This window comes from Micromesistius poutassou (assembly GCF_964030765.1).
Source record: "Micromesistius poutassou genome assembly, chromosome: 2".
In the NCBI taxonomy this organism is placed as follows: Eukaryota; Metazoa; Chordata; class Actinopteri; order Gadiformes; family Gadidae; genus Micromesistius; species Micromesistius poutassou.
The window spans coordinates 10,964,669-10,978,353 of record NC_140272.1 but is presented as its reverse complement, the minus strand read 5'-3'; the positions used below and the strand labels follow the sequence as shown (position 1 = coordinate 10,978,353).

The following is a 13,685-nucleotide window of genomic DNA, read 5'->3' as shown; positions in this document are numbered from 1 at the left end:
TTTGATTTTTGATTACTTTGTGGCTGCTGGAGGTTATCTGGATGATATTCAAACACAGAAGAAGCTTAGCATCTCTCACACACACACACACACACACACACACACACACACACACACACACTGACTGTCCATCTGTATATCTGTCTCTTCGTCCGTGACACTGTCTGCCTATTTGTCTCCTGACTGATCTGATAATATCTGTATGTCAACCGTCTATATTTCCAACTGTGTATATAAATGCATATAAAACTGTATATAAGTCTGTATGTCTAACTCTTTATATGTCTGTATGTCTAACTGTATATTAGTCTGTATGTCTAACTGTACATTAGTATGTCTAACTGTATGTCTGTATGTCTATCTGTATATAAGTCTGTATGTCTAACTGTATATGTCTGTATGTCTAACTGTATATATGTGTGTCTAACTGTATGTCTGTATGTCTAACTGTCTGTATGCCTCACTGTCTTCTGTTCCGACAGCTGATTGTTTGGGGGAACTACGGCCGGATGGACCGTAAGTGTTTCATGGGCATGGCTCGCATCCTATTGGAGGAGCTTGACCTAAGCACTATGGTGATTGGATGGTACAAGCTGTTCCCCACTTCCTCCATGGTGGACCCCGCCATGGGCCCCCTGATGCGGCACTCCTCCCAGATGTCCCTGGAGAGCACCATTGGGCCCTGCTGCGACCGCCCCTAAGACTCATGGGAAATATAGTTTTTTTTAATGTGACATCAATCACAAGAACTATGCTAGACTCACAGGGTCAATGTAGTTTTTGATGTTGAACACAAGACAAGAGTTTCACTGGAAATGTAGTATTTGATGTTTTGACACAAGACTATTTTCAGAGACTCTTGGGAAACGTAGTTCCCATTCATATCCCATTATATTGTAAATGGGTGCCCTGGAGAACGAAAAAAACAAACTTCTTCCAGCGTTTCAAATCTCTCACTGGGGTTACGGCCAAGATGGCGGCGGTGTTTAAGATGAGAAGGAGACGAGGGCAAGGCTGAACGATCCTAGCCTCCTCTGACAAGAGGTTTTTATGGTAAATGCATGGGAAGGAAAGATTAATTTGTCTCTGGTTAAGATTTCAAGTTCGTAAAAAAAAGAGAAGAGCCGTCGGGCTGAAGCATGCATGGGATAAAAGCTTCCCTCCCTAAATATCAACAATTCAGTCCTTCCGGCGCTCCACAGAGAGAAAGGTTACCTGGCTGTACCTGACTAGGGTTTCCCAGACCTTTGGGAGACATATGCCGAAAAGCGATGGGTTTAGATGAAGATGGCGATGATGGTGGAGTAGCAATGAGATTTAGAAACTACACTTTATTGTGCCCACGACAGAATTCTCTATGGCAATTATTCTGCAATTACATTTTTACGATATTTATTTTTTAAAGATCACAACCTGTGTAATAATTCTCAAATCTCCAATCCAATGAAAGCCAATCTCTAATCTACTGTGCCAATCTGTACCAGGAGGTGTCTTCGTGGTCTTACAACTTAAATACATTGGTGGTGCTTCTGGAGTCCTCTGGTGGTTTCCAGAGGGGAGGGTCGTGTCAGGCTGTGAACAGGCTTATATTCCGGACGGGATGAGAAGCTACAACAGCCACTGCTTGTTGTAAATGAGAGACCAGATCAGCCTCGTGCTGATTAGCCATCTGGGCTGGGAAGGAGACGACAGAGAGGCAGGGTCTGAACAATACAGCCAGGAGAATAGAGTTCACCTGTACGGATTGGCTGGAAAAGATAAGATAGTAGGAATTTAAAGGGAACAATATATACTTTCAAAATATATAATTTACCTAGTTTTTTCTGATTTGGATTGGGTCTTGTTTTGTGTTAATTTATTATCACTAATTTATTTCTTGAAATTCCATATCATTCCGTCAATGCATACCTTTTTAAATTCCAATTTTGAGAGAAAAGTTCAGACTTGGACCTTTCATTTTTGGAGATGTAGCTTAGACGTCCTACAGGAAAAAGTGTTATTTGAAGTGACCAATAAATTTTTACGTTGGTGGCCAAAATACTATATTGGTAAAATTGGTTTTCAATTTGTGATCTTTTTGTTTTTGAAATAAAAAATAAAAATAGAAATCTAGAAAATGTACGAAATATTTTTTTTAAAACAATCTTTGTTTGAGTAGCACTGTCCCAGGGATCTCTTTTCCAAACAAATGAACTTTATATGAAGCAATAAACAAATCCATTATATTCTTTATATGTTGAAGTATACTGCTCAAGTATCATGCTTGCAAATAATTTTAGTCTTTGTGATTTCCTAAAAAAAACATTAGTCCTAGAGGAAAGGTTTAACAATTCCAGTACTTTTCTCAAATAATTTTTCTTAAAAGTCACACAAATTAAAGTCATTTGTACTGTTACTATTTATTTTTAGGTCTTTTTTTTCATGTTATTGGGCAAGGTCATGTTTTTTTGCAATGTTTACTGTTTTTCATCACTGTTGCTGTCAATGTATTTATTTTCAGAATTGGAGCATGTCAGATTGTTTAATATTATGGGATAGACATTTATGTTAACAACAAAACAGACCAACCTTTTGGTGAGATGCATGGGAAAATATTACATACAAATGATATCTGTTCCATTTTACTGTAAATCTTGTTTAGTTTAGTTCATTTTAATGTTAGAGTAAATTCATTACTTTAAGAACATGTAAAAAATGTAAAAAATATATATACAGAATTATAATATGTACTTACAAATGACCATAGGAATGTTTTTGGTCAAACTTCTTTGTGCCAAAAAATTGTAATATTATAGAGGGCTGAGAGTTCAAATGAGGACCAATGAAGGGAAACACAAACCTTATATCAAAATTGTGGAAACTGCTAATTCAACACATTCTACCCTAAGGGAACTGACATGTTGTCTTGCTGTTGTTTAGAGAATTGTACAAACTCACAAAGTACAGAATATTGCATGAAAATAAGCTATGTTAGTCCCGACTTCCTCTTGTGGAAATCTGAGAAGAGAATGGTAGCCATTACAGAATTGTCCCAGGTTGAAACATCCCCATCCCTGCATTAATAGTTGAAATGCTGCAAGGTTTAGAATGTCTAGACAAAACATTGAAATGGTCTGGACAAAACAATAAAACATTGTAAGACATTTGAACTTGATACAGCCTGCTGCTGAGAAGCATAGTGATGTACCTATATGACGTTCTATAGCTTAGCAGCAATGCTAAATAAATACATACATAAATAAATAATTTTCGTACAGAATTTGCAGCTTTGCAAAACATTTACGACCAATTTACGTTGAACCGGTGTATTAGGGAACTTCTAAGATGGCTACCTTTATAGACTTTTCTATTGAATGAGATGACAATGAGTTTAGTGTTAACCTGTTTACAGAGGACCCATGCAAAAAATAACAACGCTCTGGGGTTTTGCTACATCCGTTGGAGGAAGAACTAAAACTTATGCCAACCTTGCTAGGATGCTTTTACGTATGTTGTAACGTCGCTTTTTATGTGTTTTCTTTTGTTTAACATCCAAACATTTTGTCGAACATTATTATCATTGATTGTACTGTTCCATTCAAACAGATGTTGTAACTTTGTGACAAGATTCAGCTAACATTTTAGACGTTGAGCACATCTATAAGTGTGACACTATAAGTGTCAAGAGTGTATAAGAGTGTTGTGTTGGAACCCCCCCTCTTGGTTTGGGAATTGTGTTTACTACATTGCCGCCAAATGCAATGTGAGGAGAGGCCTTAAACACACTGATAATTACAAAGGACTACAGTGGATCACAACAAAATATCAAATTTTAAAAAACAAAACACAATTTTAACCTCACTTTAATATTTAGTTACCTTACATTTTTAAGCATCTTACGTTAGTTTCTGATAATGCTGTATAGATCAGTTATATATCCTGCCTACTTCTGTTTAAATCCGATTTATATCCTGCCTACTGCTTCTGGTGGGCAAATTCAGCAGAAAAAACTGTTTTGCAACACAAGTAGAGTTTTCTTTATGTTTAAATATAAGCTATGTGAGAAATCTTCATATTTTACTGTTTAAAAGGCTGTCCATCATTTGTCATGTACGCCATCCTAGTCTGTCTACGAGAACATCAAGTTACTGCTTGAATCACTGTTTACTCCAGTTAAAGCTCACAGATTGCTACTCTGAAAAGCGACACATATTACTTCATTTTTTAAGGGTTTTTATATGGTTTGTGCTGTAATTGTTCAAGAGCAACAAAATAATACCACATAAAGATTTAGCAAAGCTAAAGTCGTGATACTAGGCTAAGGTCATTATGATAAGCTATGGTCGTGATGCTAATCTATGGTTGTGATGCGATGCTATGGTCATGATGCTAAGCTACGGTCATTATTCTAAGTTTCACTCTGTGGTGTCTTTACTCAGACCAAAATAAATAAAAAGCTGAAACAATAATCTCACTCAGCTTCCCCTTTAAGTCCTCCTGAAATACTTGGTCCATGTAGCAGAACTCGTCAAGTAATACAAGTCATAAAATGCCTAAGTATTTTCCCTCTCTTTTCTCATTGGCTTTTAACTTAGAGACACAAGGCGCTCTTCCTTTGACACTGTGTGTGTTCCTGCAAGGTGTTGGATGATAATTATTTTGGGAACTGAAAGTAGAGGAAGAGGAGTGGGAGGATGAAAGCACTGACTTATCTCCTACAGAGATCTTGTGAGATCTCCTGCAGTCTGCTGTAGTGCCCATGGGCCCAAACACATTCTACCGCCCCTCTGCTCCTTTACTTTCTCCTTAAAGCATGGTGAATGTGTCTACCTTTAGGAGGGAGGTCCTTCATGGGAACCTATGTTTTGTAGCTTTCCACAGTTCTTAATCAGACTATGTTCTTCTCACTGTTAATAAGACCTCTAAGAGTTTATGTTCATGTACACTGTATGTAGCGTCCCATTGGTTGCGATGAAGTTAACATTGGAACCAGAAATTTCATCAGGGGTGATTACTCCTCCTACAAAGAAATGAGTATTCAATGTTTTATTGTTCTGTTCTGTTTATGTCTTACACCAGATGATTGTTGAGTGACTTCAGGCCAATCAGGAAATATACATGTTTAGAATTTAACGTTCATTGTTACGTATCAAGGTGTTAAGAATTAAACCAGGACTAGTAGAGAAATGTCAATGATGGTTTAACTGGTCTGGTCATTATTTTGGGTTCGACTATGGTTTCCAATGTTCAGGCATTGGAGATGGGAAATCGTCCTTTGAGAGAATTTCGGCACAATAAAAAAACAGATGTATTTAATTGGTGTTTCTGCCCAGTACAACCACAGTCTTGTATTGTTGCACACTGGGAGCAGCCCAATACAACTACAGTCTTCTACTGGTGGGAATTTGGAGCTGCCCAGTGCAACCACAGTATTTTACCCCAGTTTCTGCAGCCATGCTTCTCATGCAGTTCAAACCGTAATTACTACGATATTGGACTATATTTCCCATCTGCGATGCATCTGGTTGCATTGTTGCCTTCAGGTTCTCTGAAGTGTAGTAGTCCTTCATGAAACACACATATGTTGCCAAGCTGTTCTGTTGAATAAACACACACAGCCCCTGCATTGTTACTCTGTTCAAGCTGTTAATAAAATACTTTAACTTGACCTCAGGCCTCGGCTCTCTGAATCCACCTGCACGCCTCTTGTTTTCATGCAAATGTTATTGTTATGTCAAGTCCATGTCAGATGGCAATCCTCCAATTTATGGAGGTGATAAAAATGATCACAAAGTTATGTGGGAATAAATATCAAGAGGTGTGCATCAGCCATGGTCCAGTAAATGAGCACGGCCTGTCTCACACGCGAGGACCATAACACGGCACAGCATGTCTCACACCTTGTTCAACACGCTTCACTTCTCCCCCCTGTCTTGCTGGCTGGCATACAACACACACACACACGCACACACGCGCGTGCGCACACGCACGCACGCACACACACACACACACACACACACACACACACACACACACACACACACACACACACACACACACACACACACATTCAAGAGCCCCTTTAGAATAACGATAAAAATGTTTCTGATCATGTGCTGAATGATCAATGAAATATAAAAAGACACCATGCCCTTATTGTGATTCTTTATTGACTGCATTCAATAATTTAACAGTTTAAACACCACAACCACAGCAAATCAAACAGAAAAAAGTCATTAATCTCACCCCAGACCTACTAGTTTAGGTGTAAGCTTTACTCCTATTTTCTATTAAATATATATAATATATGTATTGGTAGTGACCTCTATGGTTGATTACTTCTGTAAGAAGAATCCCACACTTTCATTTTGAAAGAAAATACATTTAAAGGGGTGGTCAACACAAATGTTCTTTTTGTTTAAAAAAAAATGCTTTTTCATTTTAAACTATGAAACTACTTATATTAATTCTGACAAAGAAATCTTTGCCATTTTGTCAATGTTACCAACATAAGACACATAAGACACATCTGATTCTCACAAATAAATGATTGTGTATATGAACTATAACCTATATAATGATGCTTGATCATCTTACCAATAATCTCATACATGACGTTAAAGTCCTTTCTTCTAGTTATTCTCGCGTTGCATGAATAAAAAAAACTTCTCGTCTGTTCCGTGGCTCAGATGTCTGGTTTTTCGTCATATTCTAAAGTTGAAGTCGGTTTAAGTCATATTCTTCATACTGAGTTAAAGAAGTATTCTAGATTAGTTTATTAATTTCATGCCGACTACCCTTAATCTGACTTCCAAGTACCTCCAGATTGTAGCTTGATTATCGGTTTTAGCATGGTTGGCGTTCCACGTATTTGATCTTTAAAGTTCATGACTTGGAAAATACGACAGTATTATTTTTCGTTCCATCCATGTAATACGTGTCTTATATTTCAAAGTGTCATTTTCCAAGCCTAGAATGTTGAAGATATTTTCTGTCCACCAGATCTGTTAGCTACATGATACACTCTAATGACTGGACCATGTGTGTGTGTGTGTGTGAGTGTGTGTGTGAGAGTTAAAGTAAGGATAAAAGGATATGGACACTCAGAGAAAGACAGACACCGAAACAAAGATAAAAAATATTTTCTCACTATTGATTCTCAGTACTGATTGATTTCTGAATGGCCACCCACATTCTGCAAACTTCTACTCCTGTCCCTCGATGGTCCTCCTTGCAGTCTGTCTTGCGTGAATTCACAGCCAGGATCTACACTGACAGCATAACAAGCATGCTAGAGACGCATCATCACCACCAGATGATCGATCTGCACTGGCAGAAACCCTCATGTGTGTGCGTGTTTATATACTCTTGTACGCTGATGACATTCAGCCCTACGTCAAAAATGCAAGAAAAAATAACATTCGCAATAGCAATAATCCAAGGCACAAACATTTACGCAGTTGCATCCACTGTGCAACTGCAATGAGCTACGATCATCTCGAAATGTCTAAAGCCTAAAGCACCCAGCCCTGTCGGCCAGACGTGACACAATGTTTCATTTTCATGTCCAAAATACACAAAGCAATTGGAAAAAAAGGCCTTTGAAATCGGCTCTATGTGTGTTTTGCTGCGTTCAATTAATAAATGTATTCACTTATTGGGTCGCGCTGCAAATATAAAGCAAAAATGCGTGCTTTGTGGCTTAAATTCACAGTCACAACCGAGGTTTCCCCCCAGGCTTCCTCCCATCTCCTCATTCCCGGACGGAGATGACCACGTGGTCGTCCTGTCCCTTCCACAGCATCTCGCCCTCAAAGTCCAGCATCTTGTGCTTGCGGCAGCGCAGCAGGATGCCCACCACCTTGTCGGAGATCTTGACGTAGCGGTCGAACAGCCGTCCAAAGGTCACCACGGTGTGGCCCTGGCGGTCCTTGTCGCCCATCTCCTGGATGATCCACACCATCTCCTCCATTTCCTTGTGCACGTGCCGCTGCGCCCGCTCACCGCGCTCCGCCGTCTTGGAGCCCTCCTTGGGCTTGCCGTAGCCGCTGTCCCCCCGCTGCAGCCGCTGGGACATGGCGTGGTCGTAGTCAAAATCCTCACTGAAGGGGTTCAGCTTCTGGCCCTCCATGTGCTTCACCGACCACTGCTGCCAGCGGTTCCGGATGTCCCCCGTGGTGGTCACCTTGATCTGCCAGGGTGGGGCGGACAGGGCAGGGAGAGATAAGAGATAAGAGGAGGACTAGTCATTGGGATAGATTGGGCCTCTGTGGTAAAGGGCTTAAGCAATAGTCGTAATGTGTTTGGGAAGGGGATCGTGCAGGACTGCATTCCGGAATGTTCTTTCTTCTTTCTATCTCAATTATATACTTCATCCCTCCTTCGCCTCCAACACATACTACTTATAATACTTTCCCTCTGCCCTCTCTCCCTTATTCATGCCCTCCCTCCCCTTGGCGGTGGTGCTATTGCCCCCCCCTCCTCCCATCCCCCTCGGTGGTGCTTTTATGCCCCCTCCCCCCATCCCCCTTGGTGGTGGTATGTCCCGGCCCCTGCACGGTGACACCAGAGCCTTCAGAATGTCCTCTGCAACATGGAGAGCCTCTCGTCTGAGGACCTCCCCAGATCCCCCAGAGACCAGGACAGACCACCATGAGAAACCACTCTATGACTCTCACTTTATGTCTCTCTCTCTCCATCTCTATTCTTCTCTCTCTCTCTCTCTCTCTCTCGCTCTCTCCATCTCTATCTCTCTCTTTCTCTCACTGCATCTCGCTATCTCTGTCTCACTCTCTACTTGACTATGTTTATCTCTGACTCTCTATCTCTCTCTCTCTCCCTCTGACTTCAACTCTCTCTCTCTCTCTCTCTCTCTCACTCTATCTCTCTTCCCCTGTATCTCTTTCACTCTGTCTCTCTTTACCCCTTCTAAGTATTCTTTCTTTCTTCATCTGCCTGACGGCCTTTCTGTCTTTGAAGGTCAGAGGGTGATCAGTGTATTTATTTAAATGTTAGGTTGCAGTACGACACCGCTAATGCTTTTGCGACGTTAAACTCAGCGAGTGTTCCCTTCGGGGCGAGGGGGGGGGAGGTGGGGGACAGGGCCGAGTGTGTGTGTGATTGTCCATGTGTCTTTGTGTGTGTGTGTGTGTGTGTGTGTGTGTGTGTGTGTGTGTGTGTGTGTGTGTCTTTGTGTGTGAGAGAGAGTGTGTATGTGTGTGTCGGAATTTGTGTCTGAGAGAGTTTATCTGCTTGAGCGTGTATGCGTGATTATGTGTTTGTGTTTGAGTGTGTGTGTGTGTGTGTGTGTTTTGCCCTACATAGGAGCCCTGTCTGTGTTTGTGTGGATCAAACCTGCAGGGTTTGAACGAGGGGAGGAGGGGAAGGGGTAGACGGGGGGGGGAGAGAAGAAGGGTATGTGCAGGTCTTCTTTTAGATTATTTAAAATGGCTCCTGCTGGCTGCAGTTTATTTTAGGACACCTTTAATGTGTCCGGAAATAACCCAGAACCTTGTCCTGACGTTCTGAGGTACAAATCAACACCTCTGAGTACTAACACACCGGGTTTAGGTATGATTCCTGTAGCAAAGTCCAGTTCATGTAATAGTACGCTTTCATTTCATTGAGAACAGCTGTATAACGTGTACTACTCTATCGCTAATATGTCTCTACACCAGTGCAGAGCTGCTTTGTTCAGCTAATGGTTTGTTTTGTTTCACTGCTGGCAGACTCTGGGCTTTATGAAAATCATATTTCATAAAAGTAATAACTTCAACATGGCGGAGTCAAGATGTATAGTCCCCGCAGATCTAGAAGGAGCAGATCCCATCAGACAGGCTTGCTGCAGTAGGATGCAACACAGAGCCCAGGGCAACACACAGCACATGAGAGGGGGCAGCCCACAGTTCATTTAACAACAACTCTCCTGAATCGCTGCATCAGGATGCATTTCTAGGTGTTTAAGTGACGTTTGCTGTATTTCTATTTCTATATTTCCATGAACCGTCTTCCAAGTACCTCTGGGTTCTCTGATCGAGAGGAGTTGGCGTAGCAGAGAAGACAGATTTATTGATTCTGGCCTGACCGGAGAGTCTGGCAAACAGAGCCATACTTAACTTAACAATACTTACTTGGGTTTAACGGCCAACTAAGGGGAAAGCACATGGCCACATGCTCAGGTCACATGACCGACGCAGATCAACAGACCCCAGCTAATGCTAGGAGATGAAAAGTTGAGCTCTGTTGTGATTTGATTGTGATCGATCTCTATCTGTCTCTCTATCTTTCTGTTCGTCTGTCAGTCGTCCGTCCAGCCATCTATCCATCTCTCTCTGTGAAGCCAGAATGGATTCTGGAGTGAGGACAACTAATAAAACCATTTTGATTACATCCCTCCATCCCTCCAAATATTTTATTTGATTCAGAATATTATTTATGATTAGCTACTTAATCATTTAGACACTTTTATCCAAAGCAACTTTGTATGGACTGTTTTCATTCATTCATTCATTTTACTCGTTTATGTTGTTAAAGCTAGGGTATGTTATTTATTTGAGAAGCATTTTTGATCAAATTGATTGAAATTATCTTTACATCTCAGCAGTAATGAGGAAAGGGAATCCACTGAAAAAATCTAAAACATTTTTGGCATGACATTAGACGACCCACGACCCTTGGCACTGATGAAACGATTGGATGGCCTCCCTGTCTGTCGACCTACCTATCTACCTACCTACCCTGAACCCACTCTGATTACTCTTCCCATGTACTCATTGCGCATGACAGGAGTCTTCCACAAGGCCAGTCAGACCTATTGCTAAAGCTACTAAGCAAAAAACCGTCATGTGTTTTTGTGGAGTTGGATCCTTTCGAAATCTAGCCTACCCTGGCAGGTTTCTCTAAACCGCCTATCCCAGCATTAGGGAGCAGGGAGTGTTTATGTATATAGACTATATGGACATTAGGTATCAAATCTTTTGGCTCGGAATCAAACACCCCAACCACTACACTATCCAGCTTAATAGGTTATGGAATCAATTCTCCCTTACAATACATTATTGACTGCTTGTGATCTTTAGGTACACACTTACTATATTGACTATATTCATAAAACCTTTATCATTGAGGGAGACCAGGATTAAACCATTGACAATGCTAAATTATAATTAATAAATCAACACAACAGAGAAAATCAAACAAATAACGTCACACAGATCATTAGTGGATTGTGTAAGCAAAGCCATATATTTACCTTGGGCCTGTTGATTGGCTTCGTCTTCAGCGGCCCGCCACTCAGCTCGCTCTTTGATTCGCTGTTGTCGCTAGGCCCCACCTCCTCCCCCAGCCCGCTGTCCTCCGTGTCCAGGCTGCTGCTTCGCGAGCCCAGCGATTTCTCCTGCAGCATCAACTTCCTCTCCTGGAGGGCTCCACCTCCTGCCCCGGCCCCGGCGCCGCTCTGCAGCGCCCTCATCTGGCGACGGCGGGTGGGCGACTCGCTCCCCGCCAGCGGTTTAAACTCGGCGGGGCCGGTCTCCATCTTGCCCAGGATGGAGCTGATGAGGTCTCCGCTGCTGCACTCGCTGCGTCTCAGCGCGACGCTCTTGGTCACGGCCCCGCTGCGGATCTTACCGCAGTCGTCGGCGTCAGCCGAGGCGACGAGGTGCGGCGCCACCAGCAGCTTTTTCACCGCGCGGGTGTGTTGCTCCTTCGAGTCCCCGTCCCCCAGCGAGTCGGGCATCCAGCCGCTGGGAATGGTCTCCTGCTGCTCCGAGTGCACGTTGGCCCAGCCCTGCCAGCTCTTGGCCAGGCTGGCCACCGCCGCCGCACAGCGAACCTTCTTGGCCACGCGGGCGAAGGAGGGCCGCGTCTCTGGGGCGCTGCTGCTGCTGCTGCTGCTTTCGCTCATGGCGACCGTTTGGAGGGGGGGACCGCGCTGGATGGGGATTGCGAGACGTTCAGGTTCAGTGAGTTCTGTAGTTCCGTATAGGTTGTCTCGTGGTGACTCGCTGGTGTGTCGGGTTGGAGTTTGCCGTTGGTCCCCTCTCGTCCGTCAAATATGAAAGAGGTTGAAATGTCCACGCTAGACCTCGAGCTCTAAAAGACGGGAAGTTTCTCCTTCAGCGTGAGTTTTAAAATATATGAAACATAAATAGAAAAACATATGTATTCTAAGAGGAAAAAAAGGCTTCACAAGTGTTCTTACGAATTCTTACAGATCATTCCGAATCCTTCAAATCCATTCCGAAATTTTCTAGACCATTCTTCTTCTAGAATATCCCTTACTCTTTTTATTTATTTATTTTTTATCCCTTAGTCTTTTGGAGCGTTTGAGACTTCTTATCCAGTCTATTCAGAGTGTCCCAGAGTGTGCCCTGTGTTGGTCAGCAACCAGGAGAGCAGCAGTTGTTCTCCGCAGGCGAGACCCCCAACTTTAAATAGATAGGGCTCCTGAAGGAAGTGATGTTGTAGGACCAACATGGGACCGGAAGGAGCTCCAGTAACGTGTGTGTGTGTGTGTGTGTGTGTGTGTGTGTGTGACACACACACACACACACACACACACACACACACACAGGTGACGGGTGTTCTTTATGGGGACCGGGTCTGGTTGAGGTCCTTGAGGTCCAGAATACCCCTCTGGAGATCCCCCCCCCACCCCCAACATAACAACCTGCCCTGACATGAATAGATACATTACAGTACATAACATGTATGTTACTTCGCTATGTAGCCGCTTTTAGCTTGCAGAGGTTATTATTGTGTGTGTTTGTATGTGTGTGTGTGTGTGTGTGTGTGTGTGTGTGCATGACTGTATACATTTTCTATACAGTATGTGTGGGAACATTTCAACATGTCTGCATGATGATCAAGAGACTATGAATATGAAGTGAGGTGAGTCCGCCCATCTGTCCGTCTCTGTCTGCATGCCTGTAGATGTTGTGTGTGGGAACACATTTTCTGCATCTCTGAATCATGAGAGACATTGGGCGACTATGAATATGCGGTGAGTCTGGCTGTTTACTGTGACACACAAAATACTTTCCAGCCACCCTCCACTTTTACATTTGGATATTACATGTCGTCACCCTCTGTTTGGACCATGACACATACACACACACACACACACACACACACACACACACACACATACACACTTATAGACACACACATACGTATATCAACTACTACTAACTATCATTTTATATTGTTAATGTTGGTTGTTATTGTCAAATGAATGTATGAAATGAATATATTAAATAAATAATCAGTAAAATTACACATTATTTTCGCATGACACTGGAGGGTTGATACTACGATATTGCAATAAAATGGTGATTTTATTTATTTGATTGAAACAACGATGGACTCATCCTTGCAGGCCTCTGAACACATTGATTCTCATGATGGACAAACGACAGCCTCACCTATGACCCACGACAACACTTCCTATCACTCACCTTCAAAGCTACCACTAGTGCTATGGTACCTCTACGTCAGTGCTACACTAGTGTGCCTATTTTAGGCACTACATGCACAGCAGGTGTTGGCGTGTGCACATAACGCAGCTGCTGTCTTGCGGGGAGTGAAACTCGCACACGTACATACGCAATACACACGTGCACGAGCATAGACAGTGACATACGCACACAGTGACAAACACTTCAACACACATATAGACACTCACAAATACTCACCTATTTGCACAA

General features: G+C 42.5%; 1 protein-coding gene across 1 annotated transcript; it reads right to left on the bottom strand.

The window, feature by feature from the left end:
• Positions 1-7,105: 7,105 nt before the first annotated feature.
• Positions 7,106-12,382, bottom strand: abraa (actin binding Rho activating protein a). Its single transcript, XM_084464448.1, has 2 exons — positions 11,231-12,382; positions 7,106-8,170 (listed from the first exon to the last, which is right to left on the bottom strand). Exons 1-2 carry the CDS (start codon positions 11,882-11,884, stop codon positions 7,733-7,735), a joined length of 1,092 nt encoding a protein of 363 aa, XP_084320574.1. The 5' UTR covers positions 11,885-12,382; the 3' UTR covers positions 7,106-7,732.
• Between the last annotated feature and the right edge of the window lie 1,303 nt (positions 12,383-13,685).